At 38.5% G+C, this 17,871-nt stretch overlaps 2 protein-coding genes across 7 annotated transcripts; one reads left to right on the forward strand and one right to left on the reverse strand.

The window, feature by feature from the left end:
- Positions 1–374: 374 nt before the first annotated feature.
- Positions 375–4,135, forward strand: LOC103411985 (copper-transporting ATPase PAA1, chloroplastic-like). 6 transcript variants are annotated; one of them, XM_008350598.4, is made up of 5 exons: positions 375–1,127; positions 1,240–1,293; positions 1,404–1,557; positions 3,580–3,658; positions 3,782–4,135. In XM_008350598.4, exons 1-4 carry the CDS (start codon positions 687–689, stop codon positions 3,612–3,614), a joined length of 684 nt encoding a protein of 227 aa, XP_008348820.1. In that variant the 5' UTR covers positions 375–686; the 3' UTR covers positions 3,615–3,658; positions 3,782–4,135. The 6 variants fall into 6 exon arrangements, with proteins under 6 accessions (XP_008348820.1, XP_008348817.1, XP_008348819.1 ...); XM_008350595.4 differs by having other exon boundaries at positions 378–1,127; positions 3,574–3,658; XM_008350597.4 differs by having other exon boundaries at positions 387–1,127; positions 3,574–3,658; positions 3,726–4,135.
- Positions 4,136–4,657: 522 nt separating this feature from the next.
- On the reverse strand, positions 4,658–15,130 carry LOC103444868 (potassium transporter 7-like). The gene is made up of 10 exons (XM_008383815.4): positions 14,586–15,130; positions 11,719–11,947; positions 11,258–11,506; positions 11,006–11,056; positions 9,860–10,120; positions 8,715–8,767; positions 8,468–8,582; positions 8,008–8,262; positions 5,836–6,358; positions 4,658–5,559 (listed from the first exon to the last, which is right to left on the reverse strand). The coding sequence occupies exons 1-10, from the start codon at positions 14,856–14,858 to the stop codon at positions 5,019–5,021; spliced, it is 2,550 nt and encodes an 849-aa protein (XP_008382037.2). The 5' UTR covers positions 14,859–15,130; the 3' UTR covers positions 4,658–5,018.
- Between the last annotated feature and the right edge of the window lie 2,741 nt (positions 15,131–17,871).

Consider the following 17,871-nt stretch of genomic DNA (forward strand, 5'->3'; position numbering starts at 1 on the left):
TTATGAATATGTGAAGCATGATTTGAATTGATATATATATGTATGTATATATTTATATTCTATTTCTGGGAAAAAATTATACATGTTTTACGGCGAGGGGTTAGAGCACTTGATAAATGAAATGATTTTGAAAAGCTTTGTTTTTGCCCACTTACATTTTCTATTTTGCGCCCCTCTAGGTTTTAGGTAGACTTGCTATTGGTGGCATTGAGGATCTCGGCGGTTCTGACAAAATAAAATATTCGTAGGATATTTTTAGGTGAGAAATCTCCGTTAAATTAAGACCAAAATTTTGTACAAAAAAAAATAAAATGATTGATAGTGGACAATAAAAAAACTATTGATTTTATATCTCAAGAACTAAAATAAGGGTTGCGAAAATATCAGTACCCATAGCCGTCGTTGGTGACTCCACTCCACGTAAACGGATAACTCATCTTTCACATTTAAAACGCACCACCACCTACCACCCACCACCACCACCGCATTCGATTCGATTGTCAGTTTGTCAAATTGTCAATTTGTCACAGTGACAGTATTGTCCTGTCGCTCCACTCTGAATTTGCTGCAGCTGTTATTATTAAGCACGCACGTGCGACTTCAAATCTTCTGCGATTATCTTCATTTGATAAGATAGATAGTAGAGCAGAAACTTGAAGCTTGAGGGGACAGGCGGCGATTTTCCAATGGAGTCCACATTGTCCGCAGCGACGCCGACAACGGCAGCTCTCCTCGCCGTCTCCAAATCCCTCAACCGCCGACTGGAAAGGAGGACCTTTCTCAGTCAACGCCTCCCGAGTCGTCTTCTTGCTCGCAGGCACCTCACTTCGGTTCACACCAGCTACTACGGCTTTCAGGCCCCCAAACCTGATCCTTTCTCTTCCTCTTCTCTGAGAAGTGTCTGCGTCGCTGGCCCGCTTTTACGGCGCCGTTTAGAGTGCGTCGGTAGCTCCGCTTCTTCTTTTGCCTCCGGCGGTGGAAATGGTGGCTTTGGCGGAGAGAGTGGCGGCAGCGGCGGTGACGGCGAGGGAGGTTCTGGCGGCGGCGATGCCAAGTCCAAGGTTGCTGCTACTGGAGGCTATGAGGTTTCGGCGCTCTCCACTGATGTCATTGTTCTCGATGTTGGAGTACGAATACACTGATACGGAAACTCCTTTCTCTCTCTCTTCTCTCTCTCTCTCTCTCTCTCTCTCTCTCTCTCCCTCCTCAGTCTGATTGATTGGTGATTTGCTTGGACAGGGAATGACATGTGGAGGATGTGCAGCCAGTGTGAAGCGAATTCTAGAAAATCAAGTAAGTTTAATTTCACTTTCTACCTCAAATTTACATGTATTTCGTTTGCTATCAAAGTTTCAAGTAAGTTTAATACCACCTATATATATGTGTGTATGTATATATGGCAGCCACAGGTATCGTCTGCGACTGTAAACCTCACAACTGAGACGGCAATTGTGTGGCCTGTGTCCGAAGCGAAGGCTACACCAAACTGGCAAAAGCAGTTAGGAGAGACACTTGCAAACCAATTGACCAGTTGCGGTTTCAAGTCTAACCTTCGCGGTAAGCATTTCACAATTGTTTCGCATTCAGCCTGTTACTTTTATTTATCGTTCTTATTAAAGTATGAATTCCATGGTTCTCAGTTAATGGAAAGTTGTATGTTTGGTTAATCCTTGTAATGGCTAGTCTTTTTAACTTTTCAAGGGCATTGCTTGTTCTTTGCTGTTTTTTCGGGATCACATTTGAAACTTGGTAATCAATGTTCATATTGATTTGGGACCTAAAGTTTGTTGATTATTTTCTTCGAGTGTGTTTTCGGTGTTACTTATACACGTATTAGGAAAAGTGTAATGAAACTGTTTCCTTAGAGTCCGTTTAGATTAACATTGCAAGAATCAGTGACAACTTAAACTTTTTCAGTTATTGAAAAACACCGAAGTGCTAATTTTTAATGCTAGACGTTCTTGAAATTCTTGATATATTAACATGATGTTGATTAAGATTAACTTATATTGGCAGACATTCAGTGGTGATTGTTCTGATGTTGGCTTTCAGAGTTTTTTTAGCACATTAGTTGATTGCGTTGGTATGAGGATATAGGCTGACATCATTAGATTTGTGGAGTTGCAAAATTAGGCCAGATAGGAAGCGGAAACTGGATTCATCAGGGGTCCTCTTTTAAGAAATTTTAAATTTTCTGTTGAGGAAGTAACAAGCAATCAATTCCTCAGTTCCAGTCTGCTGCTTAAGTGATTTGGAAATCGAATGGTCCTACCAAGGTTCATATTTTGGCTTGGATCATAGTTCATGGAAGCGAAAATACTTATGCTTTGGTACAAAGTAAATCACCATTTTGCCTGTCTCCTCGTTGGTGTATTTTGTGCAACAAGGAGGAAGTATTTGAAAATCATTTGTTTCCACATTGTCCATATGCATTGAGACCGGTGACGGTTAGTTAGGGTGGGGAAGCAAGAGTCCATTGGGTTATTCCTCATTCACCTTCAAATATTTTTTTGTGAAAAGAGTATGTTTTGGTGGTGGAAAAAAGCAAGAATTTTGTGGAGTTGCACTTTGTTAGCTGTCTTTTGGGTAATTTGGTTGGCGAGAAACAGAAAAATCTTTGAGAACTATAGTGGGGATGTAAGAGAAAACTCTTCAGTCAGGTTCTGAGCATCATTTTTGGCTTCTGTTTCTCCAGCTTTTAGTGATCTATCATTTTCTTTAGTTTTATTAGATTGGGTAATTGCTGTAGGGTAGATTTTCAAGTTGTAATGCAATGTGAGAGAGTACTTTAGTTTGTTTTGAGGATTGTATCAGTTTGTTGGTGGACCTGTGGTCCACTATGTTCTTTTATTATGCTTTAGTTCTTTAATGAAATTTTGGTTCTCAAAGAGAAAAGGTTGCAAAAAGAAAAAACAAAGTCAGACAAAAGAGCATGAGAACCATCGATCTTGCTTGAAAGGGTTTCTTTTCTATCTCCGTTTGATTTCAAAGCCAGAAAGCTCTTTCTCTTTTCTTGGTACTCAAGCGTGCTCCTTTTACATCTAAAAAATTGTGATGCCGCGGAATTTGCTATATCCTTTTGAGAAGTTGAGGATCAAAGTTCTTTGGGAACTTTGGGTTCTACTGTTGTCATATTATTATAATTGCTTTTGAAGGTTGAAATCGATTCAGCTGCCATCCATCCACAAAACAAGATGGACATAAACTGAGTGGGTTAGGTTTTGTCCTGCTTTGGAAATGATGATAGCACTCATAGCAGTTTACTGGGTCTGCTGAATACAACAGACTATTATCTATTTACTCCTTCGAGTGTTGTTTCTTCCAAGAGAAACCGTGAACCAGAATAGAAGAGCTTGCCCCACCCATGAGTAAATACTTCGTAGTAGCCTCATTAGACCGTACATCTTTCTTGGTGTATCCAGATAATATTTAATATAATATTTATAATAATTATAAATTATATTTCTGGTTGTCCAATTAGAACTCCATAGCTTTAAAATAAAAGCATATATATATTCATTATTCGCCTGCTTAGGGTTTCCAAATGATTTATGTGAAGCTTTCTGGGTTTAGTGGCAGGTCAGGGAGCTACGGAAGGAGATATATCACCATAGAAGTGCAAAAGATTTCTTGTCATGCTGAATCATAGTAGTTTTTGGTACGTTCTCTGACTTTTGAATTCAATTTCAGCAGTGTGTATATGCGCATAATGTCTGTTTTATCAGATGTAACAAAAGAGGATTGAAAATCGTTATTGGTTCACGACTACTTGCTTACTTAGGCAGTCTCAACAAGCAGCTCATTGTGGTGGATAAGTTTGCGGAGCACTTCTGCTATGGAGCACCCATTTGTTCCGGAGGATTTTCGATTCCTCTTCTCCTCTCCGAGCTTAGCAATTCCTTAGTTGTCATTAGGACATTGAGGACTCCTGGCTTTCTGTAAGTTGGCTGTATTCCATGCATAAGATATTTGAGAATTGGACTGATTGTTTGCCCATAGGCATAGGGTTGAAAGAGTCTTTCCATGGGGGAATGTTACCTCGATAAATAAGTTTTGAGCAGCAATCCTACTTCACGTGGAAATCAATTATTTATGTTTTATAGCATTGATATATAATATGGAACTTTAACGAAAAGCATCCGGTACTGTTCACTTTAACGAAAAACCACATTTTTACACCTGGTACTATTCACTTTACCCTTTATTTTGTCCTTATCATTAAAACTCAAAGTTTTCAAGTTTTTTTCATTAATTTTCCTTGTATAATATGCATAAAATCGTATATCAAACCAATTGAACAAATGCGAAATTGCTAGCAGGTTGAATTGTTCGATGTATGATAAACACAAATCACGCAAGTAACATTTTGGTAAATAATACATCGTTGTTTAATACATAAGTGGTAGTGAAAGGGAATCAAATAACTTAAAATTTTGAGAAACAAAGCACGAGGTGAGGAAAAACATAGGTTATAGTAAAAACAACGAGAGAATATGCAAGTGATCTTCTACCACAGTAGTGAAGAGAAGTGGTGCCTTTGCACCACAGTGTAAGTTCGAACTCTGTCCACTCCCTAATCTGACATCTAATCTAACAAATCTATTGTTTGGCCAAAAAAAAAAAAAAAACAAGAGAGAGTATCAAAAAAGAAAGCAGGTAATTAATTGATTCAGTTTCCTATAAATTAATGTCTATACAAAGTGATATGAATGAATGGCAATCAATTTGAAGTGGAAGGATGTCGTTATATATCACATTCACATAACTTTGACATCGGAATTACGGCACACTTTCCAGATGCATAACCGCAAATAAGTAACAAAACTTCGGCCATGCGACATCCTCAAACCAGCGGTGCACCAAAATGGCCAGCAATCGAATTCCAGAAGCTCGTGGTCACAAACTGCAGCAACGAACAAGTCCTGAGCCGCATGAAGAACCACTCATAACACCAGCTGCCTGTCACGACTCCGGTGTAAAGGTTAAAATTGGCCTTATTTTGGTAGCAAAATCGGCCTTCATACCATATATGTCATCCCAACCTGCATTAGATGCGAATGGGGCACACTCAAATTCGCAGTGCCCCTCCTGCAGTTCTTCCTCAAGAAAGCATAAAAGTAATTGATGATTAACTTCTTGATAAACCATGAATCTTTCCTGGCCCTAATATCCCCGTGACCAAGAAGATAAACAACCCCCGATTCTTTGGCCTTTCGTATAAACGATAGTTCCCTATCCATACTCTGCTCAGAGTCAAAAACTGTTGGATCTTCTGGAAGCACTGGCTTCACCTCTGATGTGCTTGCTTCTGATACAGGCTGCCGGCTCGTCTCCTTGTACTCAGCCAGAAGAGGAACACCAAGTGAGTAAACACTTCCGTTGGGGGCTATAAGAACCCTCGAGACAGAGGTCTCATCTTCTGAGTCTGTATCACCATCATCCCCATCGCTCTCCAGTGACCGCTCCTGAGCTTCCCTACGTATGAATTTCTCAAGGCTCTCAATTAGTAGCTGTTCAAATGTTTGGTGATTTTCTTTACGAACATCCTTATAGCCATACCTGTTGAAGTCACAACAGCAGATATAGAAGGTAACTAGACATGAAGGATGAAAAAGAAAACAAAGGAAAAAACACTTCAACTGCGAACATGAGTGATTTCCGCTTCATTTGTTGTCAGGCCTACGGTAAAATAATACATCTTACTAAGCATAAATATATCCTATGACGGGTTTCACCATTTGGCATCCATGATATACATTATGGATCTAAACTTTGCACTAGATTATACAAAGACATCACTCTACTCTACCAAATCAGAAGTGTTAAGCATGTTACCTGGCAATACAACGAAATATGTGGTAGTTTTTCGGACAGACACGCCGGAAAAGGAACCTTTCACTTTGAGGCACTACAGGAACTGGAACATACTTTATACAAACAAATATGATCATCGAATGGATTGCAGGAAGTGTGGTCAGAAAATGGCCAAAGATTGCTGGTATTCCCTTCACCAGCTCATTGTAAAGCAAACCAATGCCTGGAGCTCTGATTGTCCCAAGATTGCAACCCAATTCTCGCATCAGATCCATTGAAAGTTTTTGCTTGACTTCGGTTTCATACTTAAGCTTGCTTCCATAGTTCCAGATAGACATTATAACAAACATAATTATGGCAAAGACCAAAATAATCCAACTTCCATCTCCCACACTACACAAAACCGATGAGAAAAAGGTCAACTCCAACCCCAGGAAAATGATTAAGAAACTCAGCACGATGATTATGTTTATCTGCCATATAAGAAGCATAACGATTGTTACTAAAATGGTCGTCATCATCATCACTCCTAGCTCAGCAATGCCTGTAGTAAAAGAGGATAGTTATCAAAAAATTAAAAAACCGCATATAAATTGATTTATGTAAAACTAAAGCTCATACACGGAGATACAAGAAGATGTAACTAGTGGTAACTGTTGAAATAATTCATGACAGTGCCTGCATGTTATTTTTCAAGTGGGTAAAGCCAGATCGGTGGTTGATTTAGAGTTGGAACCAAAGAGATATTTGGAATGTCCTGTCAGGTAGATCTAACCTAAGAAAAAAAAGCATTGTAATGAGGTCAAGAACCTATTCACCACATACGAGCACATTTGAGAATTGCTTTTAAATGACTGTAACCGCTTTTAGAGAATATGTTTTTGCGTTCCAAGGGCACTTGAAGTGCTTCCTGCAAGAAGCACCAGACGCTACAAAGGGAAATCATTCCTTGACATTCAGATGTCTAATCCTAGGGCATGTAACAGAAAGAGCAAAGACTCCAAATATCTATTATTATCTTTAATCTAGAGAACTTTAACCACAAATTTTTTATTACAATGCCAATTTGTATATCTTTATGTATGTCGTGATGCTTCACTGCCCAACATTCTGTGCCATAAAGCATTGCCGGCCTATAAAATTTTCCCTTGTTCTTTAGCGGCATACAACGGTCACACAACATGCTGGATGCACTCTTCCACTTCATCCATCTAGCTTGTATTCTGTGGTTGAGGTCTCCAACCAACTCTCCATTCTTTTGCAAAATAGATCCTAGGTAACGAAAAAGCGGTCGCTCTTTGGTACTTCCTGATCTCCAATCCTCACCCCTAACTCATTTGAGACTCTGTTTGCAATGAACTTGTACTCCATATACTTTGTCTTTGACCAACTTAGGCAAAGACCTTTAGATTCCAACACTTCTTTCCAAAGGTTAAGTTTCGCATTTACTCCTTCTTGAGTTTCACCTATCAACACTATATCGTTTGTGAAAAGCATACACGAAGGAATATCATCTTGAATATGTCCCGTTAACTCATCCATTACCAATGCAAAAAAGTAAGGACTTAAAGATGAGCCTTGATGTAACCCTACAGTTATAGGGAAGCTTTCAGTTTGTCCTTCATAAGTTCTTACGACAGTCCTTGCTCCATCATACATATCCTTTATAGCTTGGATATATGCTACTCGTACTCCTTTCTTCTCTAAAATCCTCTAAAGAATGTCTCTTGGGACCCTATCATACGATTTTTCCAAATCTATAAAGACCATGTGCAAATCCTTTTTCATATCTCTATATCTTTCATAACTATCTTATAAAAAAAAAATAGATAAAAACAGAGAGAGGAAACGATATAGTGTTAGAGGAAACTATAAAGTGTTGACATAAAAATGAATAAAAAGGGAGAAAAATTAAATTCTTTAAACTAACAGAATTCCAACAAGGCATTTTGGTGCAACAGATGTTTTGCAGAAACCAAAAGACAATTGATTGATGAAGTTGTCTAGCAAACTGAGAACATTTGGTGAGGGGATCCCAACTTTTTTTACAGAGTTTGGTGAAAAGAATTACGGAAAAGCTTACTTAGTATAGCTACAGGAAACCCAACTATAAAACCTAGAGTTTGTTAACAAACAAATAACAAAACTGAACAGATAACGAGACCATATGCTTTGAAACATGATGAGAATTACCATATGCATTTCCAATCTCATCAATGTTTGAAATAGTGCAGATAGCCACTAGGGAAACAACCAGCAGAAACCAATTTACGACAGGGATATAAATTTGCCCCATGAACTTCCGGGAGGTATGTATGATTTTAAGGCGAGGGAAACAACCAAGTGCCATTGATTGTTTTATGCATGAAAAAGTGGCCGTTGTCATTGCACGACTAGCAATCAATGCTGCAACATTAGCAATGAGCAACACAGGCCAGAAAACACCACCTGCAGACAATGAGAGAGTGATTTCTCCATAATTAAATTTCCATCTATAACATATGCTTGCAAATTGCAAAGGGACTTAAAACGAATTAACGATATATGATATATCTAAGAATTAGTGAAATAAGTATTGACTACTGACACATTCGTAGAAAATCCTAACTGAATAATTTGCTTGAAAATCGATAAATGCACCAGTGAAGCTTACTTGGGATTGAAGAAAAGAAAGCTAGCTCAGCCCCATCTTGGTTCTCCATAAGGTAGGCGGCTTGACCCAAATAACCCAACATAAGGCAGGGCAAAACAAGAAAAACGAATGTAAGCTGAAAAGAACAAATACCCAGTAAATTACAGTTCTAGTAATCAGAAGGTAAACACCACACATTCTGACACTTCGATGTATCATATAAACAAAATGAATATTCAATAAAGACCAATTATTCTTCATTCTTTACCTGGACTGATCGTACAGAAAAATAGCAAAGATCCGCAAACATTGCCTCAGAACCTGATACATACAAGTACATCAGTAAAGAAAAGGAAAATATGTAGGTGATAACCAATAATATAGGTTCCCAGTTCATATAATATCAAACAAAATTGAACCCAATTTACATAAACCTTAACAGTTCTATCAATATTTCACCTCTTGTAAGTGACTCTTAGTATCCCCCTTTGTAATTTCCATAATTCATGATTTAACATTTTCCAATAATACAATACCTAAATTGTGCAACCTCAGGTACACTCTAATCATGTCTTTTTTTTTTTCTTTTTTTTCTTTTTTCTGTTTCTTTTTTTCAGAAGAAAACAGAAAATGCAAGCTAGGGATTAGTTAGCAGTTTCTTTCCATTTTAAAATATTTTGTAAGCACACAATATTTCAATACGAAGGAACAGGACAATACAGAGGACAAGCCTAGCTAGAAGATGCTAGCTAAACAATTGAACAAAGACGGGAAAATACAAATATCCATGGCAGCAGACCAAAAAAAAACACTAGTGTCCAGAAGAATTCAAGTCGTAGGAACTAAACTGTGGATTTCTTTGACTAAAAATGGCATGTGAAAACGATTGTTTCAGAAGATATACTACCTAACTATCAGCTTTACTATATGAATCCAAAGACTTTCTAAGTTCTTCAAGCCTAACTCCAGTACGTGTCTAGCTTCAATTGTGAGGGGAGCAACCTAATCAGCCATATAAACCATGCTGCCACTAATTCCATAAATCCTTTTTTCTATAAACTAAATCCCTTATTATACCTAGGCAATAGTTCAACCCCTTATACATATTTCTGCATAAACTTGTCTTAAAGGACCTTTTTTACTGACTGGATTACATTGCCAGGGAATCAGACATTAAGATATTTTGTATACTTTTCGGAAGAAAAAATTTAACATTATAGAAATTCATTCCAGATGAAATCCATGCACAAGCTAAAAGATGACAATACAACTCAATAAGAAAATGAAAAGTTAATTACAGAAAAGAGTGGAGCCAATTTAAAAATGGAATCAAGGTTGCAAAAATTTACAAAAAAGTAATGATAGCAACTCCCATGCATCCCCAAGGTCTAAGTTTTTTTCCAGACTGATTACCTGTTGCGCATAAAAGACAACCCCCAAGAGAATACCAAGCCTTAGTTGAGTTTCTCTCGAAGAAATAATAGATGTGAACAGGATTGAATGCCTTTAAGACACTGCTGTCATATTTAACAAGGTTGTAAATCCCAATCCCACCAAGGGAACAAAACCATATGAATAAGGCAGGGCCTACAGCCAGTCCAACTTTACTTGTCCCAAATTTCTGTACACTGAATAAAATAACAAGAAAGGTAACCGAAATCATCACCACTTCATCTGCATACAAATAGAAAAGGGAGGTAAATTAAAGTACGCTTTAATTGAAACAGCACAAGCAACTATCATATTTAGAACAAAGAAATAAAACACATATGCAAATGGGTCTTAGTTCACTGCAATGTATAAAAAGTGTGAGGCGTGGGCAAGGCGTCTGAGGGATAGCCCAGTCTAGGTTTGAGGCGTGAGGAGTGAGGCAAAGCCTCACGGGACCTAAATTTTTTTAATATATACACTGAGCGTACACATATATTACATTAAAAAAAAAAAAGATGATTATTAATCAATAATCACCCTAAGCACACACATATTATAAATACATATACACACATATATATACATATATTATATTATATATAAAAAATAGAGGATGAAAAGCACAATGAGCACACATATAACAATACACGCAGACAGCACACACATCCATTATATAAAAAAATAAAAATCAGAAAAAAGGCAGAGAGATGATAGTGCAAGGAAGAGGTATGAGGCAGTTAAAACCCTACCCAAAATTTGGGTTTGGGAGTACAAAAAAAAAAAATCCTCTGAGACGTGCCTAGGTGGCTCTGGGCGGCGCCTTCCGCCGCCTTCCACCCACTCCCTCAAAACAGAGGCGGCAACCCTCAAGCCCAACCTCACAGGGCACCTAGGGGCACCCTAAGGCGAGCCTTTTAAAACATTGGTTCACTGTCATGATTTTGGTTAGAGGAGATGGCTTGCACAATGTGGTGTTGTAGCATAGAACTTTAAATTTTGCAAATGTTCTAGTTCTTAATAAAATTAAAATTGATGGCAGTAGAATTAACTTTTTAGTATGATGCACTCCAACAGAATCATGACAGCTAAGACCCATTTTTGAGACATGGTCCACGGGATAAACAATACCTTGCTCAATTGCCTCTACTCCAACCTTTAGACCACCAACAGCTGATACTACTGCATTAAGAAAATAAAAAGCAATCACAAAGTAAACAAAACATAAAAAGCTTTAGACACACCCACTCTTCACGATTTAAAACAAGAACACTACATCTAAAACAGCTATGCAGCATTACCACATTTCATCACATCAATAATGGGTTGATAGTTGCAACTTGCAACAAGATAAAACAGAATAAGAATAGATGATGCAAATACCTGACATTGCTGGTGTAACAACCCCATCAGCTATCACCATAGCAGTACCAGCAAGCACTAACATCAGAAGAAGCTTTTTCAGAGTCAGTGAAGCCTCAAGCCTTTCCTTGATTTTTAAAGATCTTTCAAGTTCAGGAGATGGCACCTTTAGCCTGAAGCTCGATATCCGGGCATCTGACGGAAGCTGATTGGGAAGAAGACTGACCTTAGCATGTCGACAGATCAATGAATACAAAGCAAATGTACCACCTGGAAAAGTTAAATAACCATGAAATAGAAAATATGCATTCAACTAAACATTTACGTTGTACTGCAATAACTGCATACATAATAGCTTTGTTTGTACTCTATGTGTATGTGTGTGTGTGTGTGTGTGTGTGTGTGTGTGTGTGTGTGTGAGAGAGAGAGAGAGAGAGAGAGAGAGAGAGAGAATACGACTTGATTTACCGAATCCAGCATACCTTCACCATCATCATTAGCCCAAAGAACCACCAGCACATACTTAAGCAACGGGATCAAGATTAACGTGTATAGGACCAGCGACATTGCTCCAATAACATCCTCATTTCCATTAATAGGTGCTTTGCTAAACATGACACTGAACGTATATAATGGACTTGTTCCAACATCACCAAAGACAACCCCAAGGGTCTGAAAAGCAATTATTATTTTCCTTCCAAGACTGAAATCCTGCAATAAAATATACATTATTAAGGAAACTTGGTTCAGGTCAATAAATAACTTCATATTTCCCATAGGTCAATCGTCATTTCATTTTCTAGTGTAAGTTATTCAAAACAATTTCTCTTAAATTAAGGTCAATAAAACAATCTTCCTCGCAACCAAGGTCAACACCCGTTCCTCTATATCTCTTTATTGACCTCTCCTTATAAAACAAAAATATTGAATGGCTCAATACAAATGTTATAAGTATTTTTTTTTGTCACCTAAAACAAATTACTCCTACATTATTATTAGAAATTCTAATCACAATACGCGTGCACATCAGCATAATTCAACAGTTGAGCCAAAAGAAAATTTCTAAATTATAAAAGAAAAGAATAAAGAAACACAGGCAAAGAAGTTTCAAATTTCATTTCGATGAACCATACCTATGTATAAATTCAAATTAGAAAACCTGAATACTTTCCTTATGAACTATATGGCAGACAATGAACTAAGGCAGACGATATACTTTAAGGAAAACTAATCTATTAATCCATATTTGAGAAAAATGCCACTTTCTCCCGTGGCCATATATAAGGCAAGTTAACTACTTTTGTGAAGAAAATTTTGGAGTTACCATGAGTTGCCTAGGTATAGTTCATTGTGAAAGTTCAACATACTCGTTGGGTTATGATTACAACTTAAGTTTCTGAATATTACCATCGTCAAAACATGAAAATACCAAGTTGCTAAAAACCTAAAACTCAATGTTCTTCGTATATGCACAAAGTAACAGATGATTTAAAAAGTAAATTAAACATAAGAACATAACTGAGGTTTCTTCTTGAAAATCACCGAGTAAAATTTCCTCCTGTCTCTAGTTGCTGCTATTGTAGGTCTTTTCCAATTCTAACTACTCTACTCCAATTAAGTAATGGTCCAAAGGGATTAGAAACATAAATAGTGAGAAAGGCAATCTATATTCAGCACTACATAAAAAATCTGCACATTATTTCCCCACATTATTTCCCAGAACAAAAAATGAAGCACACTATCAGCCTTCCAGCATTGAGAATATAAGAAATTGAGACTTTATTAAGCGAAAGCTCAATGAGTTACAGAAAGAACAGCATAAGAAATGCCCAGTGGTGGAAATGAGGTTCACCACCAACAAAAACAAAAAACAAAAAACTTCGAAAACAAATATACAACTCCTATCTACCAGCAGCAACCCTACCAAAATCAATTGACTGCAGCACCCAATCCAAATGAAAAATGAAGAAATGGAAATCTCTGATACCGTCTCTACCATTGGACACAAGGAAGCCCAAAGCCTCACCCTACCCCATAAAAACTATCACCTCCTCTCCTAGAAGAATACCCAACTCAGCCCCACCTCCGCATGTGCCAGAGTCCAAGAGCTACTGGGCAATAAAGAAATAATATAATCAACATTTTCTAATCCATTATTGCACATAGAAAACTAATCTGGTCTCTTACACTAGAAATACCAAAATTTAATGACCCTATCCACTTATACATCTGTACTTTATTACGTAACTCAGCCGTCCAAAGCAATTGAGATGGTTCAATAAAAGGTACCGTTTTTGGAGAAGAGTGGATTGAGCATGATTACATTGTCATAATTGCTTATCATTTGAAATTTGGAGTTGATGATTTATGACTTGTACTTCCTAATGGTGTATGTGATTGATGAATGAGCATTCTGTTTTATAAAAAAAAAAAGTCATCAATCATCACAAATTCCAAACTTAGAAAGGTAAACGAGTATGCAATTTATGACAATGTAACTTATGTTCACTAAAAGCTGCCATTTTACATTAATGAATTTCCATACTCCTCTCTATAGTCTATACCCACCCACAACATCATGTAACTGCTCTGAAGTTCTGCTTAAAGATTCAAAATAATCCAACCTTAATGTTTACCACAATTGCAACATCCGTATTTACCACAATTACAATATCCGCTACTAATTTACCTTTACAAAGCCACTCATACCATGGTCATGAGCTCTTAGATAACATTCAGAATTTTCTTAATGAAACGGAAAGATCACATAATCCTAAAATTTAGATGAAGCGGAAAAAACACATAATCCTAAAATGTATATGGCATAGATGCTTAGGCAGTTTATTTTATTAGCACCGTATTCTACCAGAAATCAAGCTAGCCAAAGAGCACAAAGTAAAAATTAAACTCCACACTCTGAAAAGTGACAATTTCTTAACGTGGGTAGGAGATGCTAAACATGCCTCCTCAGAGCCTAAGCATCAACATGGTAAGACATTCATTAGAACTAAAATAATTATTAAAAACAGGGTTAATAAAACCAACAAATCCAGCTTCACGTGTACAGTAAATCGCGAATGTAACACGTCTATATACGCACCTGATAATTGTCCAATAACTGAATCTCCCAAAACGTAAACTAACTACAAAGCTACATAGGATGTATCATGTATGTATAATGTGTGTATGTAGCACAACATGATAGGAAAGTAAGGTGGCTACAAGCATTGATCTACATCACACTAAGCAATGCTGAACGAGCGAGGCTACTCGACCGAATCCAGAAATGCAAGTCTTAAGCTCATGACAAAGTAAATAGTAAAAGTGAGAGATTGGGAGTTTGAAGCACCTCGTATTCGGTTCTGTGAGCGCCGGGGACCTCGAGCGCTTCGACGTCAAAGGAATCGACGCGAGGGCCAGTGCGAATCAAGCGCTGCTCGGCATTATCGTCCTCCTCTTCATCATCCTCCGAATCGAGAACCGTCCGATGCATCGCATCTTCCTCCGTATCCGCATCCTCGGAGTCGTCCTCGTCCTGAAAGACCCACCGCGACTCGATGGAGTCCATGGACGCCAGTCCGCCATTGATCTCGCCCCTGTCGGGACCTTCCTCCTCCTCCATCGATCAATGACAACAACTGTAGAGTGCGTGTAATTGTGAAGAGGGACTAGGATTGGGGAATGGTGGAGTGGAATTTTGTTGGGGAGGGTGTTTGGATGGGAGGAAAGTGATGGAAAATTGTAGGGTTTGGCATATGTGGAAAATTGGGGAAAATTGGAATGAAATTGTTGGGGGAATTTGGTTATTTTTGACTAAATATGGGGTTCAGCTTCAACATCTCAGATTCTTACGCTACAAGCTTTAAACTGGAGAATGTTAAATTGTGTATTAACATTCTTCGTACTGCTTTGCAGTTGCTGTATGCATGTCCGGTCCAGATTCCAATGTATCCGGCCGGTCCAAACCGGTTAAGGTTTGTTTTCTTTTAGATTCGGGCCGCGTGAGGCCGGTCCAAGGAGCGACGTCCAAACCGGTAACTTTCATCATGAAATTTTTATAAATAATCAATTTCTTTTTTAAATGTTCAAATTTTCATATTATTTCGTTCATATTTCTCACTTGATAACTAGTGAACTTTTACAAAACATAAATTGTTGTAATATATTATGTGGATGGCCCACATGAATGATTTGTTACTATTCATCCAAAGAAAAATAAGATGAATTACTATTCATACATAGTATTTTCATTATTCATTTTAGAAAAGTTTGTAAAGTGAATAATGTTATGTTGTGGTCTATTTTATCTGACAGAGGGAGTAGGGCCGGCGGCAGAGAGAGAGAGGAGAGAGATGTGTGTTTGTAGAATTGTAGGGGAATGTGTGTGTTGTTATCCCTCCTACATTGTGCCTTTATTTATAGTAGTAAAGGGAGAGAAGATATTCCTTCTCCTCCAAGTAATACAAGTTGTAATAGGAAAGGATAACTAGAATCAAATCTTATCTAGGATTTACACAATCATACTTAAACTAGGAATGTTTACAACACTCCCCCTTGAGTGGGTAAATACTCAAGGTAGATTCAGCATCATGCAGAAGTTGAGGAAGTCGACTTGTCGGCATTGATTCCAAGGAACAACGCTTATTCTCAATAAGGTAGGAACTTGCATAAGTAGTAAGTCTCACTAAAAAACCCTAAGGCTATGGAAAAAACCCAAGTAGGGACAAAATCCATAGTCTAAGGAAAAATGCGTGAGAAATGCAAAGTCAAAAGAAACGTCTACAGGACGTCATCAGGGATATGATCAGCCCAAGGTGGGTGCCTCGTTAAAACCTAGTTAGGTAGCAAAAACCTAGTGGGAAAAATGCTCCTAATCGTAGGGAAAAAGAGTACATTAAGATCAAGCAAGTATCCAGAAGATACTCCCCCTGAGTTTGACATAATTCCAAAGAGAAATAGCAAAGTTACAACTCAGAAAGTTTACGCATACCAATTCCATGAACAAGCTTCTGAAACGTCGCCTTCGGTAGTGATTTGGTGAAGAGGTCGGCCAGATTGTCTTGTGATCGGATTTGCGTGACTTCAATCTTCTGATGCTCTTGTTGTTGATGTGTAAAGAAGAACTTCGGCGCAATATGCTTGGTGTTGTCTCCTTTGATGTAACCCTTCTTGAGCTATTCGATGCAAGCTGCGTTGTCTTCAAAAATCGTCGTCGGGGCATTAACGGCGGGATGAAGATCACAGGAGCTTCGAATATGGCGCACTACTGCTCTCAACCAAAAGCATTCCCGAGTTGCTTCATGTAAGGCGAGAATTTCAGCATGGTTAGACGAAGTGGCAACTAAGGTCTGTTTAGTTGACCTCCAAGATATTGCGGTGCCTCCAACGGTAAAGACATAACCCGTTTGAGAACGCGCCTTATGCGGATCAGATAAGTATCCAGCGTCGGCATAACCAACAAGGCGAGAATCAACCCAATGAGCATAGGGTGCGGCATCACTCGAGGATTCGTAGGGATAGAATAAGCCCAAATCCGTAGTACCCTTAAGGTAACGGAAGATGTCTTTCACGCCAGTCCAATGTCTGCGTGTTGGTGCATTGCTGTATCTTGCCAAAAGATTAACAGCGAAGGAGATGTCGGGTCTAGTGCATTGAGCTAAGTACAATAAAGCGCCTATCGCACTTAGATAAGGAACTTCAGGCTCCAAAATCTCTTCATCATCCTCCTTCGGACGGAAGGGATCTCGCTTTGCATCTAGCGTACGAACGACCATAGGAGTACTCGAAGGCTTCGCTTTATCCTCATTAAAACGGCGCAACACCTTCTGGGTGTAGTTCGATTGATGTACTAGGATTCCATCCGAACAATGCTCTATCTCGAGACCGAGACAGTATCGAGTCTTACCTAGATCTTTCATCTCAAATTCCGACTTCAGGTGCGAAGCAGTTCTCGCGAGCTCTTCAGGAGTTCCGATGAGATTCATGTCATCGACATATACTGCAACAATCGCAAATCCGGAATGTGACTTCTTAATGAACACACAAGGGCATAGTTCGTTATTCACATATCCCTGACTAGTCAAATACTCACTTAAACGGTTATACCACATTCTTCCGGATTGTTTCAAACCGTATAGTGAACGCCTCAGCCGAATTGAGAGCGTGTTCCGGGGTTTGGAAATATTTGAACCAGTCAATGTAAGTCCTTCGGGAACTTTCATATAAATTTCCGTATCAAGATCCCCATAGAGATACGCGGTTACTACGTCCATCAGCTGCATATCCAGTTTTTCGGAAACTACCAAACTGATAAGGTATCGAAAAGTAATCACATCCATAACGGGTGAGTAAGTTTCGTCATAGTCAATCCCGGGGCGTTGTGAGAAACCTTGTGCTACAAGACGAGCTTTGTAACGCACAATTTCGTTCTTCTCATTACGCTTCCGAACGAAAACCCACTTGTAGCCAACGGGCTTCACATGTGGAGGAGCAGGAACTACAGGTCCAAACACCTTACGTTTCGCAAGTGAATCAAGTTCGACTTGGATTGCTTGTTTCCAGTTTGACCAATCAGCTCTACGTCGACATTCATCAACGGAACGCGGTTCAATGTCATCGCTCAACATGATCTCAGT

The sequence above is a fragment of the Malus domestica genome, chromosome 10, assembly GCF_042453785.1.
Source record: "Malus domestica chromosome 10, GDT2T_hap1".
NCBI lineage: Eukaryota > Viridiplantae > Streptophyta > Magnoliopsida > Rosales > Rosaceae > Malus > Malus domestica.

Excerpts from the sequence above, each read along its gene's own strand:
- LOC103411985 (XM_008350595.4), top strand. The coding sequence starts at position 687 with ATGGAGTCCACATTGTCCGCAGCGACGCCGACAACGGCAGCTCTCCTC. Across the intron at positions 1,294-1,403 it reads AGCGAATTCTAGAAAATCAA|CCACAGGTATCGTCTGCGAC; the intron begins GTAAGTTTAATT and ends TATATATGGCAG. Across the intron at positions 1,558-3,573 it reads TTTCAAGTCTAACCTTCGCG|TGGCAGGTCAGGGAGCTACG; the intron begins GTAAGCATTTCA and ends TTCTGGGTTTAG.
- LOC103444868 (XM_008383815.4), bottom strand. The coding sequence starts at position 14,858 with ATGGAGGAGGAGGAAGGTCCCGACAGGGGCGAGATCAATGGCGGACTG. Across the intron at positions 8,583-8,714 it reads TTTCTGTACGATCAGTCCAG|CTTACATTCGTTTTTCTTGT; the intron begins GTAAAGAATGAA and ends TGTTCTTTTCAG. Across the intron at positions 5,560-5,835 it reads ATATTTCGTTGTATTGCCAG|GTATGGCTATAAGGATGTTC; the intron begins GTAACATGCTTA and ends TGACTTCAACAG.